Here is a 17,252-nt window from a genome sequence, read left to right as displayed (position 1 = left end):
ACCAATATTAAACATTTTTAAGTTCAACTTGAACTGGTTTTAAGTTTTATGCTGAAGTAAATAGAGTGTTATTCAATTCTTTAGGTTAAATCTTTAATCGATTTAACATTTGTTTACTCATTTCAACCCGATAACAATTACAACCAATACTCAACACCAATCCAGTCAAAAATCTTTTAAGTAGGTTTTGACTAATTAAAAACTAAAGGGCGCTAAATTTTATCGCATTCAATCAATAGTTTCTAGTTGAGGAGGGGAAGATGTTAACTTCGAATGGTCATAATTTTGTTTTTTTCTCTTATTTATTTTCTAAATAAAAATTTTACTGATTTTAGGCTAGTTTATAACAGTGCAGTACTTTTTAATTTTCATTTCTCTCTCCCCCCCTCTTCCTTTCACATTTGGACCTTGGGACCCTAGTTTTAAGGTAAATGTTAAATAAAATGAAAAGTGAAAAAAAATTGATTTCTTTGCTGTAAATCAAACTTGAAATTGATAACAGTAAACAATAGTTATTAATACACTAGGATTACTTGTTTGTTTTTTTCGATAATAGTTATTAATACACTAGGATTACTTGTTTGTTTTTTTCGATAATTTTTTTTTGTTTACTAGATTTTCAATAAAACTGATATAAAAAATTACACCAGACAGTATTCGCTACACTTTTACATCAACAATATAGTTTGGGATTTCAATAACTAATGATTGAAAATTCATAAGGGATCTTTAATGATTGACACAGGGGAAAAAATAGAGGCATACTAGTGGTTTTGAGATAACCAGTTGTTAAAAATGCACTACCATTGCTTTTTCAATGCTATTGGTTATTCATTTCAAAGTTTCATATCTGTTTTAGAACAAACTTTTTAAACTATCTATTAGACAAGGGAGAGTTTTTTCCCTTGTGGTCATTATTTAGATAAAGATATCTCATCTGAATGAATCAAAAGACGATGTTTATTTAAGAAAACACCATAAACTTTTATCTTACAATTTAACAAAATAAAATAAAAAACTATTTCCTCAATTTCTATGTTGATTCCTGCTTTTCCTCCTTGTTTTTATTATTCTTTTCGTCAATGTATTTCTTCTTCTTTTTTCGCAGTTTAACGTGGTAACCAGGCGGCTATACAGTTAAAATAAACAATTTTAAATCTAACTCTGAGTAGAACCATATTACGAAGAAATCATCCATTAAAATGCATTTAAATGTTTGAAGAATCAAAAACATATATTACTTTTAAATTGTAATTTAGATTTAAATGCTAAAATAATAAAATTAATACACATATAATAAATAAATTGTCATATTCAATAAATTGACTATTTAATCAATAAAGGCTCGTGGTTTAAAAATAACTTCTCTAAAAAAAACTTTGTTAAAAACTCGGTTTAGGTATTTTCAGAAACGAAACTAAGTTTTTAACAAAATCGGACCATGACATACAAATACTTTTCTGCATGACATGTTCCATCGATGATGTGGGATTCATTTAAGTCAAATTTTGCATTTTGTTAGTGAGCTAGTTTCTGCATGACATGGATCAACACTCGAATGTTCTTTTTTAAGATTATAGGGTCATTGTCACATAATTTAAGATCATAGGAGCATTGTCACATAATTTCAGAAAAGAATCAAAAGTGATTTAACCAATCAATCTTTGAGCGAGCGGTCTTACATTATAAGAAATTTGAGCAATTCGGAATGTCGACGAATATCGAATTAAAATCAAACCTATGTAAAAGCTAATTTCACTTTCAATATTTGGTTACTAACAGAAACATTCATAATTCATTCATTTTGTTGCATAGTTAAAAGTGCACTTACCGTTTCTTTTTGCTTCTTTAGGTTTTCTCTCTCTTTTAACAGCTAAAAGGGAATTATTGAGAAGGGAATCATCCAAAAGGAGACTATTTATAAAACAATCAAACTTTTAATGTCAAATGAAAGACAATAGAGATGGATAATAATAAAATTTTATTCATATGCCACTGTGTGTAACAGTGGCATTCAAAAGTTTCCGGCCAGTGACATTTCGTACTCTAATTTATTTGAAAAAAGAAAAACTAACAATTTATAACTAATAATTTATAACAATTTTATATAAGAGATGTTAGTATGAGATAAAAGAAATAAAATAATATAACAAAAAAATATTATTTATGTATGTGAATTTATTTATTATTGGTTGGTATATTTACATATTGTAAAAATGCCAACTGTAATAATAAATTAGTGTAAATACTTCCAGCCTTTTTGTGCTTAAAGAAAAATTAATAGCCTTCATGTTTCACAATAGACTTAAGTAAAATTTTTTAGGTTAAATATTTTTTAGCCATACCTTTGGTGGAATTGCAAGTAGAATTTTACACTAATCTTTCTTCAATGACTTGAATAATACTGCTTTACTTGAGTATATATGCTTTGAACTTGATGATCTAGTGGTCCCATAAGTATTCTATTGGGTTCAAGTTCAGTGATTGAGATAGCCATCTTAAAACTCTCATATTTAAAGCAGAAAACCACTGTTTTAAGAACTTGAATGGGTGTTTGGCTGAAATGTCTAATTCAGCTGGAATGTTTCTTTAGCATATGATAACAAATTGTTTTCTAAAGTATCTTGATCTTGATCACTAGACAAACTCCTTGTGTAGAGAAAATTCCCCAAACCATCACACTTGCTCCACTGTGTTTTACAATTGGAATTTGCAAATCATTTTCTCATGCCAATAGGACATTGTACAAGTTGCTTATCATCACTTCCCAACAGATTAAATTTAGATTTGTCTGACAAAGTTACTTTTTTCTAATCTTTGATTATCCAATATAAGTGATCTTATAAGTGATGGTAAATTTTAATCAAACCATCTTATTCTTTTTTCTGAGTAATGGTTTTTTAATACTTTAAAAACCAAAAAATCCCACATCATGTAGTCTTTGTGTCATAGTACAAAGACTAACATTAGCTAGGTTTTCATCTTTTATCTCGTATGATATTTCAGCAGCAGTTTTCTTGACACTTGCAGTTGATTTGCATTTAATGATAGTCTACTTCTTTAGATGTTTTTCTTGGACTTCCACTGACAATCTTTTAAATCATATCCACAATGATATTTTATGGCAATCACAGTATTTACATAATATAAATGCACAATATTTACAATGTTCACAGACAGTTTACCTATCATTAATAGTGAAATAATTTCACAAGAATATTTTCCTTTCTTTGAAAATTTCATTACTTTCACGAATTGGATTTGCATATGCTGAGCCAAGCCTATGCTTTCACAACCTTCTATGAACTTATTGTAAACATTCAACGTGCTACTATTTATAAATGGGCCTTTGAATATCCTACCATGCCAATATATATTATGTGGCCGGAAACTTTTGTACATGTAAATATAACAACAGCAATAAAAAATATATTCACAAACATAAACAATATTCTTTTACTATATTACTTTGTTTTCTATATCTCATACTAATATCACATGATAAATTAGAATACAAAATTTTACACACAAACACACACACACATACATGGTCAAGAACTGCTTTAAAATACCTTTTGTTGTTCTATTAGTTTTTCTCTCAAAACATTTTCTCTCTTTAAACGAATTTCGTTTCTAATTTTGTCTGCTTCCTGCTGCATTTTTGCCAAATCTCGAGCTCGTGGAGATGTTACCCACCTTACAAAATTTGATACTTACAAGGAATACTAATGTCTTTAATAAATAAGTATTTTATTATATAAATAAGATTAAATGTCTAAAACTAAAACTTATTTTTATGAAACAAAAATTAAGTTTATACATTATTCTACCACTATTAACTATGATTATAAACTTTTTTATTAAGGTATATTTAAAAAAATTGTAAGAGAAAAACTTACCAACGCTCCCCAGGGTCAAATTCAGGATCATCAAATGGTATTCTCCCTTTACCATCCTTAATAGCCTGCAACTTTTTATTGAGACGCACATTTTCTGCTTTGCGCAATAGCTCTTTTTTCTCATATTCTTCATTCTGAATAAAAAAAAAAGGAAAAATGTGAAGTAAAGAGCATATCTCAAGAGAGCAAAAAGCATATCTAAAGTTACATAAAATATAAGGAATGTAAAAACAAGAGGGAGAATAAACAAGAAACAGAATAATAACATGATCACAAGAATCATCAAAGTAAAACAATGGTTTGTGAAATCATTTTTGTCAGTTTTAAGTTGCTTTAGCTGTCTGATTCTATTTTATATGTCATTAGCCAAAAGAATTGTCTGTTTAAAAAACATGTTAATAAAAACAATTTAGCATTTTTATTAGGGACTTTTTTTGACTAAATCATATTGAAAATACTTAAGTTATAGTAATGAATTTACTCGGTAAAACATCAGATACTTTAGGTAAATTATCATATTACTGTATTTAAACAAATGATCATGCTGCATTTTTTAAGGCAATAATCATATTGCCTTGACAACAAGAGAGAGCCTAGGGTTTTAAGAACATTTAGCAAGTGTAAGACATACATCTTTATGAGAATTCCCATCAATTGTTCTGCTAAAAAAAAAAAAAAAAAAAAATAGAATACTTTAGATAGTAAAAGTTTTACCTACTTATTTAATCTAAGTAACTGTATTCTTAAAGATAAAACTAATTTTTTTAAAACAAACTTACTGGTTTACTTGTTCATAATCCTGACTGAGAAAATGCTTGTTTTTTCCTTGTTTGATGTCATTCAGTCTTTTACTTAGACGTATGTTCTCTGCTACAATTTCTCTATCATTTTTCATAAATGCCCTCAACTAAAACATTTTAAAAAGTTTCAAAACAAAAGTAGTATTCTTAATGAAGTGCAAAAGTTTTCAGACACTCATTACAGGAGCTATAACAAGACTATCAGTTTGCACAGTGAAATGATAGACTAATCTTAAGCTTCTGTGATCATCTAAGGTCCTTTTATCATAAATAAAGTCATAATAAATAACAAAATATAAATAAATAAACAAAAACTTTATCAAAAATACACATTAATATATTAAAAGAAAAACCAATTGAAAAAACATCCTCAAACATAGATGCACAACAAATCAAAATTGCTTTGCTCATCAGATATTTTGACTAACAAACATGATTGACTCAATTCATTCACAATTATTGTAATTCAATAATAATATTTCTCTGACCATTTTTTAATAAATCTAATGCTTTAGCTTGCTCATTATTGTATTTTTTCAAATTGAGTGTATGAAAACTTTCTATATAAAAATATTTTTAACACTAAATTATTTTATCCTATACAAAAAAAAAACCATTAATTTAACAAAAAAAGTATGCTGTAAATCATACTTCTACAGGGCAGTACGGATTTTCATCAATCAACATACTAAAAATAAGAAAAAATATTTTATAAACATATATTACCAGTTTTGCATAATTATAGCTATGATTAATTGAAAAAGTTTATTGATATTAAAATTTAGAAGAAAAAAAAAAAAAAAAGTGAACAGATACAAAAAACATTTTACAACATATTAACAAACCTTGTCTTTAACAACTGTTTGTGAAAATTAGCCTGAGTGAAAAAATTTGCATTAATAAATTATTTAGTATTTTTAAAAATATTCAACTTTTGCTTATAACAGAAATACATAGCTTACTTTCAGCCCATCATCACTCTTTTCATCACCCTGGATAATAACATCCAAATAAAAAACAAGCTTTATGACCAAATGGTTAAAATTATAATTATTAATCACCAATGGTACCAGCAAAAAGTATTATTCTACAACTGCATTATCAATCACCAATGGTACAAGCAAATAAATGAAGATAGTAAAACTTTGAAAACTTACACTCTCCTTATGAGACTTTTCCTCTTCACTGAAAGAAAAATTGTCATTAGAGCCACTATCCCTTTTGTAGTTATCTCTATAACTTTGATGGTTAGCTGATCTAAATGCAAAAATAAGCTGAGTTTAAATTCTCCTATCACATAAACTTTTTATCATCTATATGATACTGTTATTGTTGATGCTGTTATTAAAAAAGTTCACTTATTTTTTATCTTTTTTTTTCTCTTCAAATATCTTACTTGGTTTGCATTTGTTGATTTACACTGTGATTGGTTCTCCTATTGACATTTGCAAGCTTTGCCAATAAATGATTGTTTTCATGCTCAATTTGAACAAGTCTTTCTCTCTCAAACTGCAACATTTGAAAAGCATTTAGAATAAAAAAGAGTATGTAATTAACTCACTTACAAAAATACATTAATTTGAATTAAGAGCAAAAAGCTACAAAAAAAAACATCAAGTAAAACATGAAAACATGAATTTGAAAAGCTGACCTTTACATTACTTGCATGGAAACGCACACTATCATACTGTTCAGCATTTTTCTTGAATGAAATAGCAGATCTCATTTGATCCACCTAAAAAGAAAACAGTAAAAAATTTATTAATTTTAAGAATAAAATATGAAAGTTTAAAGATGATGTTAGGTGAATAACTAAATTATTCACCTTCACCATTTTTTTTTATTCATTCAATGTATCCTTTACTAATAAAATTTAATTTTCATAGGTTTCTTTTGTCTGATATTTTATGTTAAACAAAAAGTTTGTTGCATAAGTTCAACTTTATTTGCATATGATTCAATAAATGTTTAGTTCAGATAGAAAGGGATGATGCTAAATATTGTTTTTTATATAAACTTCAGAGTTTATAAAAAAAAAAAAAGAAAAAAAAAAAAAAAAATCCTTTTTTAATATTGATATAAATTACTAAATGATGAACATTATTAAAAAGGTTAACAACTAAATTCACTCCAACAAGAAACACATACAAACTCTTTATGTTTCCTTAAATGCTCATTCCATCTTCGTTCTTCTTCTCGCTTAAAAAATGGAATACCACCTTTAGCATTTGCATAGTATGCCATTATAAATACTTTCACAACATTTGGAAGTTAATAAAAATTTTTATAGATACATTTAAAAAATCCTTATGTTTATATGAAGTCACTTAGAAACATTCAACTCTTATCTAAAATAAATTGAATAGCATCCATAATTTATCTTTTCACAATTTAAATTATTTATTTAAAAAAGCTTAATGACATTTAATGCATTTTAAAAAAGTATTTTAGGATGAATATATTATTAATTCAAAAACTTTTATAGGAAATAAAAAGAAAATATTCATAACAATAATAACAATAAAAATAAAATTTTAATTCTTGAATAATATAAGGCTGAATCCCTTACTTTATTAACTTTTCAGTTATTTTTTTAAAAATCTATTTCTTGTTAAAAAAAACAACAAACTCATATGAAATGCAACCTGCTCTCCAGTAGACATACTATGTATAAGTTCTGCAAACTTTTCATCAGAGTATCATGCTATCTCCTGAAAATAAAGACCTTTTATTATAACTACTGATTTGTAAACATTGATGAGCAAGACATTTTTTCTTTTTTTTTTTTTTTTGTTAAAAAAAAAACAACTGATCTTCAAAAGATGAGATACATTTATTTTTATACAACTAAATGATATTCAAAAAGAAAATGAAAATGGAGACTATTTTAAAGAAAAATAGAAAAATTACTTATATACACTTTAAATTATAAATTACATCTAGCCATCCCATCAATACTTTATTTCAGAGTATGCAACATCATGATGGCCAACTAAAGCATCTTTCTGGAATATTAGCCTAAAAAAAGGTATTAAAATAGACTAATTTATAACAAACTAATTTTTTTCTCCAGGTTCTGCATGGCACATCAGCATATCATTAAAAAATTTTAACAGTGAAAGTCAATAGTGTAACTTTACAAAACTTACTAGCATTAAAAAGCTTGTGTTCCTCATGAGATTTACTAATAACATCAAACAATTGAATTCTGAATAAGTAACAGTATTCCAGCCAAATAAATCCATTGATATTTTAAGATAATGTGAATTTACTTCTATTTAAACATAGCAATAAGCGTCTGCATTAAACTTTGAGAATATTTTAAAATAGCGTGAATCTAATTTTATATCCTACAGTCTTAACTTGTAGCAAATAACAGTCTCCCAGGCTCCCTTCCTCTTGAATACAGTTACAGGTACAACAAATAACCATTCAAGTTTATGCAAATTCTGATGACTAATTTTTGTATTTTTTGACAACCAAGCTAAGAATTAGAGCACTGTAAAAAGCCAAAAAATAAAAAAATAAAAAGTAGAAAAAAACATAAATTTAATAACTTTAACTCAACAATGAACAAGACTACAAAGATTTATTTCATTCAATTATTTAACCCTTTCCTGACGCGTGACGCATTCAATTATTTAACCCTTTCCTGACGCGTGACGCGTGACTTTTAGAAACAGATTTTACGCACCACGGTGCATAAAATCTGTTTCTAAATGACGTGTGAACCGCCTGGCGGTTCATCAATAATTTTAAATTTTCCAGAACATCTATATTGGCTTGAGAAAATATTAAATATATATCTGAAATAGGAATAGTTTCTTAAGTTGATACTTCAAACCGTTTGTCATTTGCATTTACAGATCGATCAAAAATTAATTTTGGCTAAAAACCGAACAAGTTTTACGCGCAGTCATATAGACGTTTTTAACTCATTCGCGAAAGGGTTAATGTCTTAATTTGAGCGCTACTTGCGTTCTTGACAATATTCCCTCCCCCATCTTTCCTGTTTTTAAGATATAGATTATGATGGACAATTTTACTTTGATTAAGAATCGTATAAAAACATAACTCGTATAAAATTAACAAAATTAAAGTAAAGTGCTCTAATCTGAATTTGAAAGTAAAAAAATATACACAAAAATACTAATATTTACCATCTTGAGCAAAGTTTTAAATGTGCTAAAAAAATTTTTTTTTTTTTTTTTTTTTGGGGGGGGGGGGGGGTATTAAATCTCGTTTCCATAAAAAAAGTACACTTTAATTTTTTAAATTTTTATCAGACAAGAAGCGTGAGATTAACCATACTGTAAAAATATTTTTAAGATAACAAAAAATTGATATTTTAAAAACAAAAAAATGATAGAAATGATCTATATTCATATTTAGTTAACACGAAATGATCAAAGTTTAACAATTTTAGGCATCTAAAATTTTTTTCAAAATAAAACCAATTTTCTTCATCCAAATACTGCATATTGCTTTGGAGGTTTTCTCTGTAATTGGTACCACACTCGGAAGACGTTCAATTTCTGAATTCATAATTTTTTCAATTGGTACTCTTTGTTTAAAAACTCGACATGCTTGAAATGGTAATAGGGTACAAAAGTTTTTCTTAAAATAGACAATTCCTCGACTGTCTTTTATCAATTTAACCGGGCAACCTTGTTCCCAACTTAGATGTATCCAAAAATGTAGCCGAAGCAGTATCAAAATCAAAAAAAGTTTTCTTACGCATGTCTATAACCTTGAACGGTTTGTCAAATTCAATAGTGGCAAAATCTCTATCTGGAGTTGAGCAGCTATGTCTTGATAGAAAAAGTTTATGCTCAATTTTATCAAACATGCCATTTGAAATAAACCAAATTTGGAGGAAAAGAAGCATCCTATTTTTAAGTTGCCATGCACAGTTTTCATTCTAAACTATTAGATTCCGTTTAAAGGAAGTTAACTATCCTGATTTAACAGTTTGTACTAAACACAACGCAATTTGAGTACTCCCTATCCATTGAGCATTGTCCCTCATACCACACGCACATGATACCGTTGGCTTTGTCTGCTACATGAACCCCAAAGTTGAGACATAAAATGACTATAGTACATACTAGTATGGGACAGTATTGACAGTGAGTAGACCTTTTGTAGATCCATAGATATGGTACATGCTTGACTTCCGGGTAACGTACTTTTTGTAGCACCACATTGATAACTTCAGCGACAGCATTGACCTTACAATGGTGAAATTCAAGCTCTATCTTACCTGATGATGCTAGCTGTACATTATTGTTCTTTCTTTTAAGAAGAGCATCACACGTTTTGCACGTGTCAACCCAGATCTTTAAAAGTTGTTATCAGTGGAGAAAAGAAGAGCTAGAATACACAACCCAAAACACGCTACAAAACACAAATATTCTAGATTAGCTTCAGCTTGTAACAGAACTAGACTTTAAGACAGAGCTACTGCTATTATTGAAAGTTCCACATTACATAATAAAGCTGGATGCTCAGGAACAAATCCAGAACTAGTGATTGATCGATAACAAATTAGGAGTTTTTTTTTTTTTAAAAAAAAAAAGAAACAATGTCTTCAAAAGCGACATGTAACAGTTGAAAAAAGTATTGTTGATCTTTATTTTGATGGTAGGTAAGATGAGACACTTAAAGAAATTGTAGTCGGAGGGAAATGCAGAAAGCAAGCTGTGTAAGAATAGAAATTGATATATATCAATTGTTGTAGAACCTGGATCCAAATATTTTGGTCACATATCGGTTAAAGCAGGCTTGCTCAGGCAATATTTAAAGGACTTTATAACTTTATAATAGAAAAGTGCGTAATTGCGGTTAATATTTTGCACTGTACACTGTACAAAGGGAGGTGTTCTCCCAGTAAACACGCTTTCGTTGGTCCAACTGACGGGCCAGCATTGGCTACGGTTGGCTAACTGTTGGCATTTCTTGCCAACCATTAACCGACTGTGTACCGCGTGTTTTTGAATCGTAAAAGTTTCCCGTAAGTTTGTAAATGTATATTATAAATATATTCACGTAGACCATGCGACTAATTATTAAAATTATTCAAATAGATTCATTCAATGATTAAAACTATTCAATAGAGTTAGTTTAGTTTGAAGCTTTTTATCATTTTTTTTTTCTTTCAAACGCTTTTTTTACCCTTTAATTAAACTTTTAAACTCAAACTCTCGTACACCTCTTAATATAACCGTTACGCTGGTAAGTAGAAATATTTTACATTTATCCATTAGTGACACATTCAGATATAATTTTTGACATTGGTTGAGTTTTTAATTTATTTTTATGATGACACCATTGTTGTATTTGTATAAGACATTTTAGCTCTATTTTAACTATTATTAAAAGTTGAAATACAGCTAAAATGTATATGTGCGTGTATAGTAGTATGTTTATGTGTGTATTTCTGTATGTATATGTATGTTTGTATAAACATATATATATATATATATATATATATATATAGAGAGAGAGAGAGAGAGAGAGAGAGAGAGAGAGAGAGAGAGAGAGAGAGAGAGAGAGAGAGAGAGAGAGAGAGAGAGAGAGAGAGAGAGAGAGAGAGAGAGAGAGAGAGAGTATATGCCAGATCAGAGGAATTCAGGGAAAAGTCAAGGAAATCAGATATCTGCAAAAAATCTAGGATAATCAAGGAAATTAGGTTGAATTTTAAAAAAATCAGGGAGAAATCAGGGAAAATGGCTCTTCATCAAACTTACATAACTTAAATAAGTTGTATATAGTACATGTAATATAAAAGTTTATTTGGCAGATAGTTTTATGAACTTCACTTGCATCAAGCGAATCTTGAATCTTCACTTGCAAAAATGTAAACAATTATACAACCCATATTAAATGTATCAATACTTGATACATTTAGTGTGGGTTGTATTATTGTTTACATTTTTGCAGTTGAAGAGCATTTTTCTAAATGAATCTAGGTCAATTTTTGTAAATTTGAATTTGGGTAACTTTAAATTAAATCAAGGAAAACAGGTAGAAGATCAGGAAAATATCAGGGAAAAATCAGAGAAATCCACCTAAAAATATTGGAAGACATCCCTATGTATTTTGTATATATTGCATATAATATATGCCATATACAATATTGACATAATATATGCAGTATATAAATAAATGGTATATGCAATTGCATATACAATATGACATATACATTTCATATTAAGCATATATAACATTTTTATTATATTTTATATATATATATATATATATATATATATATATATATATATATATATATATATATATTCATATAATGCATATAATTATAGCATTTTATTAAAAGGGACTTTGACTTCTGAAAACTATGAGAAAACTGTTCAAAACTTTGGGGATCAGGAAAGAAAGGTTTTGGATTAACTATTTGTTTTTTTGTTTGTTTTTTTTGTTTTACTACTTGTTATACATTGTATATGTGTTACGCATACATACATTGATTAAGATGCTGACATATTGACAAAGGAAAACTATTTATATTTTTTGTAAAAAAAATAATTTGTGTTTTAATTAAAGTCATAAATGGATGAAGGCTTTAAAAAAATACATATTTCATGTTACAAAAATACACATTTCTACTTTTTTATGCAGATAAAGGTTTTAAATAATGCTCTTTTCCATGGCCTTAATAACACAGCACAAAAATGTGCTAGAATACCATTTTTACAGCAATCAATTCACCTACAGGGATAAATAGCATGAATGTTTAAAATTTTAACTCCAAATATTTGAGTTCCATAACACCTTTATCCATGTATGTCTTCAATTTAAAAACTAGATTGTGTTTTTGAAACCAGATTCAAATGCAATCAAATATTATTTGATTATTTATGTATGTTTATAGAGAAGTTAGCAGCTTTGGAGTTAAGATTAACAGAACTGGAGCAAAAAAATAATTTTTTAGAAGTTCAAAGTTTTTTGGATAATGAAGATATTGTTGTTCCCCCTGGCCTTCCAATGGAAAGTAAGGAAGATTTGGAGAGGCTTAACCTTATGATACAGATGAAATCTGAGATGGCTCTCTATAAAGTTTGAAATTATTTTTTGTATTATAATGTTTCTAGCAGTCTACAGGTTGCGTTTAAACTAATAACTATTATTTTATAAGATCAAAGATAAGTTTTTTTATAAGTCTTATAATTGTAATTTATCAAAGGTAATTTAATAATACCTTAGTTATATTATACCGCATTACATTTTCATTTACCTTTGAAAAAATAGTTTAAATAAAAAAAGTTGTAATATGTAGCATTATTTGTTTTTAGGTCGAATATCTGTGTTCTGTTGGCGGTAAAGCTGAATGTCCAAAATACATATGATGTGTGTTGGGAGCCATGTTTTCCAAAAATTTTAGCGTTTTATGTAATCTAAACGGATCTTCAAGTAAGATGATAGCTACTGGAATGGGCAAGGTTAAGTTGCGATGTCATCATTTTAGTTAAAGTGCTTACTATGTAAGTATTACTAGTTATGTAAATTTTTAGTCTATTAAAGTCGACTGTATTTTTATATTTACAAAAATATGTTTACAACACTAAGAAAGAATATAATATGTTAGTACTTATGACAATTACCATTAGTTGTGAATTTGTAAGATATTTTTTTAAACTGCTAACCAGTTAATGTAATTCTTGATTTGCAAAGTATACGTATAAGAGCTTAAAAATAACTTAAAAATAATTTATATTTAAACAAAAAATAAATTGAGTTTTTAAATTTATTTTCATTTTATTCTTTTAGCAGCAGTAAGAATTCAGTATCTTAATTCCAAGGATAAAGATATTTACCCGATCGTTTCAAGATGGTTTCAGGGCGCAAATGATCAAGGAGATGGGCGAATAAATAGACAGACGAAAAGCAAGGTTATAAAAAATCAGTTGCAGTTAATTAATGAAAAGAATATTTAGTTATTATTTTCTTTTGAAAATTTATAAAAGCTTATTTTTCTTGACTTTATTTATAAATCTAATTTTTCTTAATTATTATTAATAATTATCTAATAAATCGCCACGTTTTTAAAAATTAGCGTTTTACAATATTGTTTTTAATTAAAGTTGCCAATATTAGTTTCAAACCTTTAATAATATTAACTACAATAATAGAATATTTTTAGTTCTTTATTTGTAAATATTTTTCTTTAATGGTCTGGAAATAAAAGTGTAATGATAAAAAATTTGTTCTTTTTTGTGTTCAACTAAGTTATCAATAAATAATACAATATTTTGTGTCGACAGTAGTACTGTTTGGTAAAATCTGATATACAAACAATCACTATTAAATAGAAAAATAAATATTAAAAAGCAAAGTTATAGTTTGTTATTAAGCAATATTCAAAACATGATTTATAACTTTTGCACTTTCAATTTAAGCGCAAAAGTGAATTTAAAAAATCGCGAAAAAAAATCATATAGTTGGGCCGGTAATGGTACCAACTGTTAGCCAACTGTTTTATTACTGTTGGGCCGTTAATGGCAGCCAATAGTTTAAAAACAGTTGGCTAAGTGTTGGTAAAAGCGTTACGTTTTTTTCACGGTACCAACTAAATAGCCGACTGTTGGCCCAACTGTAGCTAATAGTTGGTTATTGGGATCGGGCCAACTACTTACCAACTGTTCGATGTTTACTGGGCTGAGACTGATGGAACTAAAATTAAACAAACCAACTCAATAGTTTATACGTCAATTGCATGCAAATAAATTACTTCTTCGCCATCCTATTCAAACATTAGATGGTACAACTGCTAGCCCATTAGGGTATGCTGGTAATATCGGTAAAAAAAACTTGATGGTTGTGAGAAATTAGACATTGTTGACTTTAAACCAATAACAACCAATTTGTCAACAGTAGATCAAACAGATCTAAGCACTGATCAGAAATATTTATGATATTGTTGAACCTATTTTAAATGAAAGTGTAAGTCAAGAACTACACCAAAACAATCCTGGCAAGTTAGCACATTTCAAGTGGCTTAGTACTACAAATCGAATCTTACGATTTTATGTCGCAACAAGTGAACCATTTGAGACTCTCAAAACAGTTTCGGAGTATGTGATGAAAATATATGCTCCATTTTAATTTGAAATTAGAATTGTGTCTACTTCACAAAATCGACTTTATCATTTAAGACAATAGAGTCAACACGTTCTTTAAGTTAAGAATTGTTAATATGATTAAAAAGAGAAGAAAAAAAATTCCAAACTTGTCACACACAAGCAGTTGAGCGATGCGTTAAATTAGTCACTGAAGTTTCTGCTAAAAGTTTGCGGCAAAAAGCTGAGAGATGGATTAATACTCTCAAGAATAGATTCACGTTAGAAAATGCCTAATTTCGAAACTAAACGCCAGTTTTCAGTCTAAAATAAGTTGTGACTAGCTCAAATGGAAATGGGTTGGGCTAGGGGGGGGGGGGCTGATGTACAACTACCTCCACGTGGTGGGTCCTGGATAGATTCTAAATAAATCCATTTGGAGTTGAACTGAGAGCTGTACAGAATTAAGTTAATCTATCTGTATTAATGTATGAATGTTTCAGGTTCTTTAACGCAGTAGAATGACGGAAACACAGATAATTTCTGCATTTTACATAAATTGCTTTAATAGTTCGCAACCTCCAAACGTACAATTACTCAAAAAAATTCAGAGATTTAAAGTAATTTAAGGCTTTTTGTCTTAACGACGTCCATTAGATGTGAAAGTAATATTTAAAACAAGCTCCGGATTTATTAAGCAAAATCTGATAAATTTTCACTTTTTAGAAAATTTCAAGCTCACACTGCCGTTTGACGATTTTGTTTAAATGAACTGCAATTTCAGGGGGATACGTGTTTTTTAAGAGGATAGTACCAAAATTGCGCAATTACGCTATTGATTTTTTAAAAAAGTGAAAAACCCCTCATTTTCCTCCACTCTACTGTTTATTCACTTTTTCTTTCTTTGTTATGTAGATAAGTGGACACTGTTCACCGTTTGAAGTAATAACATCTAGCATCATTTTTGACTCAGGATGCTTTCTATGGTGCAAAGATGAATTAATCATTTCTTCTGTTGATGATGCATTTGACGCAAATAGCTTCTCATCTAATTTGATCGCTCTAATCTGAGAGCTTTAAGTCTTTCTGTTAAAAGTTGACTAGCAGGTCTAACAGCACATCTCTAGAGTCCTTCTCTTCTCACTTTGACAGTCTTTCTAATTGAAATAATAGGTTCTTCTCAACATCCTTTTTAAGTTGTTCTGTGAAATTCTCATCAACTTTTTTTTCGCAGGAGTTGGCATCTGAGCAATACACGTTTTTATGACACTCCACTTATTCCGATTACTTCTCTTTTAGGTAAAACCACTTGGATCAATTTTAACACTTCAGTTCTCTTTGCTTTCATTTTAAAAACGTTTTAAAGTAAAAGTATTTATGTTGGGTTTGTTGTCAAAAAATTGTTAGGCATTCACAAAACACAAAAATTTCATTTAAAGTTATGCAACCTTTCTAATATTTAATCCGCGAATCGTTATTGCACCCTGTAGTGACGTAATAGCTATTTTATAACAGCCCTCATATACTCCATACGCCCCACAATACGACAGATTTAAAATCAATCGAGTATCTTTGGGAAAGACTGGATCAAATAACTCGAAGAGCTGAAAGTAAAAATAAAGATGAATTGAAAGAAAGACTTTCCAAAAATGGCAAAAAAAAAAAAAATAAAGAAACTAGAACAAGAAAATTTCTTACCTTGCCCATTTCTCACTGTAGATATTATTTTTCAATGTAATTGTTAATGTAAAAACTAGTCTTTATTTCTTTTTACAATTTACCCATTTCTTTTTGCAAGCATATCCTTGTGTAGATCAGTTTTGAAAGAATTAAATGAATATACGAACGCTTATTTCTGCCACTGTGTGCCTTTATCAAATGCAGCTATTTTTAATGGACTGATACAGCTGATGTCCGATATAACCCATATTTTAACAATTAATACTCTTGAATCAAGATCTTGAAATACCGTTCAAGTTTACATTTCTACAGTGTGAACTTTAAATACCCTTTTAAAGTTGACAGCTGATCACAAAGTATTTCTCAGTATCAATAATCTTTTTCTTGTTCATACAGCAAAAACCATGAACCTCTAAATTGTGATCTTGTAAAAAAAATAAGAAAACTTTTCACAGTTATCGGGATTACTGTAAAACTGAGCTAAAAAGAATTTGATAGTTTGGAAGAAGCAAGATGTTAAATATTAGATGATTTGAAAAGTTGCACCACCTGCATCAACCGAAAGATCAATTTTCGCCGAAGAATTTATAACCCCGATTAAAAGGATCACCTAACTTCCATTTAACCGAGTTATCTAAAGTACAAAAAATCACCCCCAAACTCTTTCATGATAAAAATGTTTTATGGTATTTTTTGAAGTGTCCTAGAATCTTAAAGCAGACAGCTGAAATCAAAATTAAACCAAATCACAGAATTTCTGTTTCACGCGGCGCACAGTGAGAGGAATTAGAAATTTA

General features: G+C 28.6%; 1 protein-coding gene and 2 long non-coding RNA genes across 10 annotated transcripts; 1 reads left to right on the top strand and 2 right to left on the bottom strand.

The window, feature by feature from the left end:
* Positions 1–938: 938 nt before the first annotated feature.
* LOC145182993 (uncharacterized) lies at positions 939–8,280 on the bottom strand. 6 transcript variants are annotated; one of them, XM_090085435.1, is made up of 16 exons: positions 7,849–8,280; positions 7,637–7,717; positions 7,345–7,410; positions 6,848–6,898; positions 6,351–6,434; positions 6,096–6,208; positions 5,857–5,956; positions 5,662–5,691; positions 5,545–5,576; positions 5,351–5,387; positions 4,679–4,806; positions 4,531–4,561; positions 3,900–4,033; positions 3,573–3,696; positions 1,832–1,873; positions 939–1,129 (listed from the first exon to the last, which is right to left on the bottom strand). In XM_090085435.1, the coding sequence occupies exons 3-16, from the start codon at positions 7,360–7,362 to the stop codon at positions 1,034–1,036; spliced, it is 1,020 nt and encodes a 339-aa protein (XP_089941561.1). In that variant the 5' UTR covers positions 7,363–7,410; positions 7,637–7,717; positions 7,849–8,280; the 3' UTR covers positions 939–1,033. The 6 variants fall into 6 exon arrangements, with proteins under 6 accessions (XP_089941561.1, XP_089941562.1, XP_089941564.1 ...); XM_090085436.1 differs by having other exon boundaries at positions 7,610–7,717; positions 7,849–8,250; XM_090085438.1 differs by having other exon boundaries at positions 4,531–4,558; positions 7,849–8,241.
* Positions 8,281–11,996: 3,716 nt separating this feature from the next.
* Positions 11,997–13,697, top strand: LOC149889956 (uncharacterized). Of its 3 annotated transcripts, none has more exons than XR_016452252.1 (3): positions 11,997–12,097; positions 12,591–13,200; positions 13,487–13,697. It is a non-coding gene; the product is annotated as an uncharacterized LOC149889956 (long non-coding RNA). The 3 variants fall into 3 exon arrangements; XR_016452253.1 differs by having other exon boundaries at positions 12,017–12,097; positions 12,651–13,200; XR_016452251.1 differs by lacking the exon at positions 11,997–12,097 and having other exon boundaries at positions 12,127–12,775; positions 13,012–13,200; positions 13,487–13,696.
* Positions 13,698–15,323: 1,626 nt separating this feature from the next.
* Positions 15,324–17,138, bottom strand: LOC149889955 (uncharacterized). Its single transcript, XR_016451898.1, has 2 exons — positions 16,474–17,138; positions 15,324–16,379 (listed from the first exon to the last, which is right to left on the bottom strand). It is a non-coding gene; the product is annotated as an uncharacterized LOC149889955 (long non-coding RNA).
* Between the last annotated feature and the right edge of the window lie 114 nt (positions 17,139–17,252).

The sequence above is a fragment of the Hydra viridissima genome, unplaced genomic scaffold (genome assembly GCF_058129835.1).
Source record: "Hydra viridissima isolate aposymbiotic clone 2 unplaced genomic scaffold, HvirCarnegie_v1 scaffold_4, whole genome shotgun sequence".
NCBI lineage: Eukaryota > Metazoa > Cnidaria > Hydrozoa > Anthoathecata > Hydridae > Hydra > Hydra viridissima.
The sequence above is the reverse complement of the archived record's forward strand: the minus strand, read 5'-3'. Positions and strand labels throughout refer to the sequence as shown.

Bases quoted from the DNA above. Each gene is read 5' to 3' on its own strand.
- LOC145182993 (XM_090085433.1), bottom strand. From the start codon at position 6,943: ATGGCATACTATGCAAATGCTAAAGGTGGTATTCCATTTTTTAAGCGA. The intron at 5,957-6,095 runs GTAAGATATTTG...TTTTGCATTTAG, and splicing joins AATCAACAAATGCAAACCAA to ATCAGCTAACCATCAAAGTT. The intron at 5,388-5,544 runs GTTTGTTAATAT...TCTTATTTTTAG, and splicing joins AAACAGTTGTTAAAGACAAG to TATGTTGATTGATGAAAATC.